Raw genomic sequence first — 6,703 nt, 5'->3', positions numbered from 1 at the left:
CAATTGGGAGACCATGACATGCATCAACCAAGTCACGGAGACAGAACTCTCAATACTGTTAGTTGCTTCTTACAAGCATGGGTTGGTGAAGACCAATTCTAACTCACATCTTCACAGTAACAATAAGCATAATTTATAACTCTGATTAGCATTGGTCTTTCTTTCTGTATTATGTTTGTATCATGAGTGAGTGAGCTTAGTTTTATGTTGCTTATAGCAATATTCCAGCAATACCACCAGAAATGGCCCTCGCACATTGTACCCATGTCGGAATCGAACCCAGGTCTTCGGTGTGACAAGCAAATGCTTTATCTGCGAGGCAACCCCACCGGCCTTTATATCATGACATACTGTACCTTATGGCCACAGTGCAACCTGTCCCACTCATGAAGATGCAGATTATTAAAGTGGTGTCTTCAACAATACATGATGATCATAAGATGAAACCAACAGGATTGGGTGGTCAAGGTCACCAACATGACTGATGCTTGTATCACCTCCCAAGATCGATGCTCATGTCAATCCCTGGATTACCTTGATTATATGCAGACCGTTGCCAAAAAGCTGTCATGTTGTTGATCGTGGTGTCAACAACTAACACAATATACTACCTCCCACCAATAGCAAATACAAATAGCATAATAATAATAATAATCATACTTTACCCATGTCCCATACATGCTCCCCTATACTATCCCAGTAAATGTGCATTTATTCTGCACATGTACAGATGATTAAAAACACAAATAATAGACAATACATTTTAATTGCTTTTTGAAAAACAAACTTTTACTCAACAATTATTTGAACAATGAAATAACAAAAATGGAATACTAACAGTAAACAAAATGCTGCAAATGAACTATTTTGATAACAAAGCAGAGATATAAGCAGTGGACCATTCGACCTTAACAGTTGGAAGATTTCTAATTCAGACAAAGAATGGCATTTATTGAAATAAAACTACCAACAAAACGTCAGAAAAAGAAAATTCAATAAGCAGATAACATTATTTTTTTACAATTATCAATGCATCTATGTGCAAGTATATTCTGTGCTCAAAACACATTCTGTAAATGGTTTGGTTTAGGGTTTTTTTTAAAGCCGCACTCAGCAATATTCCAGGCATATGGCAGCATTCTATAAATGACTTATTACCAAGACTTGTAACTTTTGAGAAAAGGTAGCTTTGTAGCCATGGTGACAGCATCACTCGATCTCCTACATTTATGACATTTGGAGTTTGTTTCATGCTGTATTCAGCAATGTTCCAGCTATATGACAGCGGCCTTAAACATTCATTGTGGACTGGAGATTGGGCATTAATCTACAATACAATGAGTGAGTTTAGTTTTACGCCACTTTTAGCAATATTCCAGCAATATGATGGCGGGGGACACCAGAAATGGGCTTCACACATTGAACCCATGTGGGGAATCGAACCCGGGTGTTCAGCGTGACGAGCGAACGCTTTAACCACTAGGCTACCCCACCGCCCCTACAATACAATGGCATGCACCAACCAAGTAATTGAGCCTGACCATAGTATCGCCTCCTTTGACGATCATGGGTTGCTGAATACAAGTTCCGACCGGTATGTTCACAGGGATATTTAAGATGTAGTGGTTTAGCAACTACTGCTGGTGACGGGAGCTACGCTACCTTTAGTTTACACTGATGACTAGCAATGCAAATACGGTAGCATGACTTTTGAATTGATTCAGTCTAGTTTAACGCCGCTTTTAGCAATATAACAGCAATATCACAGTGGAAGACACCAGAAATGGGCTTCACACATTGCACCCATGTGGGGAATCAAACCTGGGTCTTTGGCATGTCGAGTGAATGCTTTAACCACTAGGCTATCCCACCACCCCTGTAACTTATGAACACGTTTAATATTTACTAAAATAAATGGTGAAATGTTGTCATGGAGAATGAGTATCAGACAACAGTCTTAAGTACAATTCCTCTTTATGATTAATAGTTAAAATGTTGGAGATGACACGATAACTGTCTGACCCCGATGACAAATTGAACACATTCATTGTACCAAGAGAATAATGCCATTGTTATCAGTGGGAGATACAGTTGTGTAAAAATATGAATCTTTTAACAAAAAGTATTATTGATGAGATGAGGGCGAAAAAAACAACTGATCTCTATTCATGAAATTCAGAATGTAAACTAATACTCAGGTGTTTAAAAAATATATACATCAGACTCAGATGCAGGATTTTGAATGTCCAAGTATTTGTGTTTAAGTCAAATCACATGTTCTTGACATACAAAATTGCTTTTAAGATTAAAAAAGCCCTGGTCTTGAATGTTTGTTTCTTGATTACTGTATTCACATGAAATACCAGCCATCAATGGCCATTTTCTTGTGAATGACAAAGAACACCGTTTTCAGAAAACCAAAAATTGAAGCATACATAAACCACAGTAACCATGGTAACATCAGATATTTCAGTGATTATTTCAGTTTCGAACAATATGGGGCCATTGACTTCTTTGAAAAGCCTGCTTATCAATGATAATTGTTAACTACACAATATACATGGTTTCTTATTGTTCTTGGGAACCATGGTTAGTTTCACTGTAATCCTGACTGGTGAAAGACAATTACATGCCTCAGAGTTAATAGCTATTTCTAATCCTAGACAAAACCTGGGCAACATAGAAAATAAAATGATGGCTTGCAGATGATTAAAACAAATAAAAAACAATATCAAGTGAACATTCAGATGTCTGAATTGATTTTATACAGATCAGTTTGATTTCAACACACAATGTTTAGCACAGTGAAACAAGTCTATTAGGTTAATGGAATGGTACTGCCTTCTGCTGGGTAAATGCTATGCTTGTCTTAGTCCAAACCAGGCCCTTTCTGAAATATTACTCCACCTCAGCCCTTACACAAAGGCAATTTACAGCATATATATATTATATATATAGGATTATGACATAAGCATATGTTAATAATAGCTTAGCATTCAAGGATAAACTAAATGAAAATTTATGAAACAAAATTCAAAATTTCAGTAGTTCATGAGGAGCATTTTTGCCAAGAAAACGTTACGATATGAACACGATACAAGCTTGTTAACACTGTCAATAGAAACTGAATCCCCTTTCTATCAGTTACCTAATTAAAAGCAGTTTATTCATGTCAAATCAGTTATTTCAAGCAAAATTAAATTAAAAGAATTCCCTTGAAATATAACTACATCAAAATGTTTTCTGATAGATTTTCTAAACAATGTGAAGTCATAAAACATAACTTTGTAGACAGCTGTCATCCAGACACTAAAATTTGAAGATCACAACATGAACAAGCCTAAACACGTGAATGAAAGAACAAAGGTATATAATTTGTAATAGCACAAAGGATGTAATCAATGAAGCAGATTACTGAATCAAACAAGGCAAAAAGCTAGAACACTATTGGTGATGAAGTTAAGCAAGGGTGGGGTAGACATTGATGTTGTACTCTCGTGGCTTTGGTCACGTCGTATTGCCGTAGCAACGCATCCTTGACCTGGCAGGCTTCGAATGCCACACAAACACCAAACGTGGATGTATGGTCAGCAATGCAACAGCTACATGTTTAGTATGTACAGAGCGTGTTTCAGGTTTGCTACTCCAGACCTTACATTGTCCAACCTGGGTTCAATGGGTGCTCTCCCTGCCTCGCAAGCCATTCACAAAATAGCACAGCCTCTGGCTAACATCACCGGCAAGTCAATCGCACTTCTTGTAGTGAGCCACAGCACCCATGTCTGTGGCATTACCTGCAGTCATCAATTCAGTCTCATAAGCCTCATGTCTTACTAACAGGACACCATGTTCAAGGTTAACATTCTCAAGTCACAATGTATCAATGTTCAAACTGTTTAGCGGCAGTGAAAGAACACCTCAGTTGTAAAGAACACTTCTTTCTGATATTTGTAAATACATAAATACCTCTCGATACCATGATGATGGAGACAATTTGACAAGAGAAAAGCCATTACAAGTTCAGCTAAAATTCATTCTTTGGTACAAACTGTATATGAAACAACTGTCAGTGTGTTTAAGTATCTCGCTCTTTCTTGATCTTCAATTCCTTGAAATCTTCACCAAGAATTGTTGCAATCTCACCTTGCATGAAAGCCCAGGGGACATTTGAACCAGCTAGTGGGCACTTTTTGCCACTTGGGCAATACACTTCTGCCCCAGCTCCTTGACGTTTGATGCTGTCTCTTGAGCAAGGAAAACAAAACTTGTGTTCACCAACAGAGGGACACTGAACAAAGTGAGTATCCTCTAGTCTTTCATGACACAAAGTACACTTTAATGTTTCTGAATTTGGGACTGTAGATTCGGGCATTGTACTACCAACCCCTGCATCAGACACTGGCCCCTGAGCTACTGAACGACCACGAAACAAGTGCTGGGTAGCTGGGGAATGATTATGTCTTTGGCCATGTCTAATTCCACCCTCTCCCCTTATTGGTGACCCACCTGGTGTAATATTGTCTGTAACGGTCATCAGTGCCGCCATTGGCGAAGGGCCGTTCTGTCCACTTCCAGCTTCCGGTGGGGTAGGGGTGTGATTACTCAAGGGTGACATTGATGTTGAGCTTGGCATCCCAGAGCTATATGCAGCAGAATTTATAGTAAGTTTTAAAGCTTCTGATTGATTTTGCATCCACTGTTGACGTTTAAATTGCTCTTCTGACAGCTTACCTCTAACTTCCCCCTCTGGGTCAGGCGAAGCCTTGCGTTTCCTTCCCTCATACATAGACCTTGGAACAGGGGGCTTGGGTGTCCCTGCATGACCCCTCGATAACGAGGAGGGGCTGGGCAAAGGGGGAAGTGAGCTGTCAACGTGGGGTGTGGGGATCATATCCTTCTTAACAGGATCCTTGAATATGCGTACCAACTCTGGCAACATATCACCAAGTAATCTCCAGTCACCACTTCCATGTTTCATTTCATACTCAAGATACTTGAAACCTGAAGATAATCCCTTAATACCAAAGTCCTTCATGCAATCCTGGTACATTTGCTTGGCAACCCCAGAAGCACTGCTGTAAATTGTACCCGATCCCAGAGGATACTCAACAAACATTTTTAAGTCATACTCAGCACCCTGTTTGATACTTGCATCAAAAGCAAACACACGTCCACACAATGAATGTTCTTTCTTGAATCTTATCTCAAAAGGCACTGCAGACGACAACACTGCCACAGTCTCACGTACAAGTGGTGGCCTCAGGGCCGGATCGTCTATTGGTCCCATTTTGTTTCCGTTCTCATCACTACTTGAATGGTTGGAACTTTCTTCCTCCTCTGCCTCCCCACGCTTACCGTTCATGGGGGCAGGGTGTGGCATGGGCATCAGCCCTAACCCGTGGGGATGCCTACCTGGGGGGAGTGGGCCAGGAAATCCTTGGTGAGGGGGGAGGGGCCCTCGTGGAATAGTGGGGCTTCCCCGTTGAAGATCGGAAAGCTGTTCGTCTGGTCTATGCATAACATGTCCGACAGCGATGCCATTGATTCTTGGCCCCGGGGTGTATTCCATAACATTCCGGTACCTGTCTGGTGGAGGGGGGCCATGGTGTATCCGCGGGGGTTCCAAGTGTGCGTCAGGATGGTGACGTGGGGGCATGTGTCCGTGTGACGGTGGCTGTCCCTGTTTGACAGACGATCGCCCTTCTTGGAATCCATGAGCACGTTTCATTTGTCTCGCTGCTTCGATGACCATTTCTATACGATCCGGTCCTTCATAGTTGACACATCCTCGACACACAGATTCAGAGAAATCATGTAACATAGCCCATGGTGTCCTAGGAAGATCGCACAGGTAGCAGTGCTGTCTATGGGCGCGGTGAGGCATTGACATGGTGTAGTGGAAATCCTCGGCGACAGAAAATGTCTAAAACCACCTCACACTAGCATGAACACTCCATCCAAGCTTTGCGCGAAGTCTGAGCATGTGTCATTGATACCTTCGCTGTCTGCGAAAGCCCACACCGATCAAAGTCTCCCTCTCTCTCACACACACAGTCAATGCCGCCAACTACTTGAAATCTCATACAAGGTTGCGCGACGAGAATGCGCATGCGCAGCCAATTGTAAACGAATACCTCTCGCTGAAGCTTACTCACGTGTGTGGTGTTTCTAGATCACGCAACACACACAGTCAAATTACAATGGAATTCGATAGTCGAAGTGCTCGGAGGAAACGCAAGTGTGATTCTGCATAGGTCTGACGTCCTTACAGTGTCAGGGCTAGACAGACAGAGCGCTATCAAAGCTGTCCACACAATATCACAATAAATGTAGGTTGCGCTGTCAGGGAGCTGGATATAGAGAGACCAAGTCGCCGACACGTCACATCTGACAGCGCTCACAATACAGTTATAACACGAGAGCGTGCTAGTCCCGATTAATGGACAGATTTATTCTTGCTCTGGATTATAAACCCTATCAAAGCGAATGACTGGAAATATCATGTGCTGCTATCATAGATATTCTGTATACGAAAGAGAGCAGACTGGGTCAGCTATGTCTGTTGTTTTTCACAATCGATTGTGATCGGGTCTGTATGGCAGAGGCAAGCTTATGGCCTAGGGCGCGGGCAGATACGTGCGAGGGGCGGGGAGTGGGGGCTCAGTGTTCGAGACGGCCACTATTATCCTCAGTGACGACGCCA

The 6,703-nt window shown here is 41.9% G+C and overlaps 1 protein-coding gene across 2 annotated transcripts; it reads right to left on the bottom strand.

Annotated features, from left to right (window-relative positions):
• Nucleotides 1-747: 747 nt before the first annotated feature.
• On the bottom strand, nucleotides 748-6,312 carry LOC124284446 (probable E3 ubiquitin-protein ligase IRF2BPL). Of its 2 annotated transcripts, XM_046720529.1 has the most exons (2): nucleotides 4,144-6,312; nucleotides 748-3,794 (listed from the first exon to the last, which is right to left on the bottom strand). In XM_046720529.1, the coding sequence occupies exons 1-2, from the start codon at nucleotides 5,888-5,890 to the stop codon at nucleotides 3,745-3,747; spliced, it is 1,797 nt and encodes a 598-aa protein (XP_046576485.1). In that variant the 5' UTR covers nucleotides 5,891-6,312; the 3' UTR covers nucleotides 748-3,744. The 2 variants fall into 2 exon arrangements, with proteins under 2 accessions (XP_046576485.1, XP_046576484.1); XM_046720528.1 differs by having other exon boundaries at nucleotides 748-6,310.
• Nucleotides 6,313-6,703: the final 391 nt, after the last annotated feature.

Source organism: Haliotis rubra, unplaced genomic scaffold (assembly GCF_003918875.1).
Source record: "Haliotis rubra isolate DU_JTF1 unplaced genomic scaffold, ASM391887v1 Scf337, whole genome shotgun sequence".
NCBI classification, from domain to species: domain Eukaryota; kingdom Metazoa; phylum Mollusca; class Gastropoda; order Lepetellida; family Haliotidae; genus Haliotis; species Haliotis rubra.
This window is presented reverse-complemented; position numbering and strand designations above follow the sequence as displayed.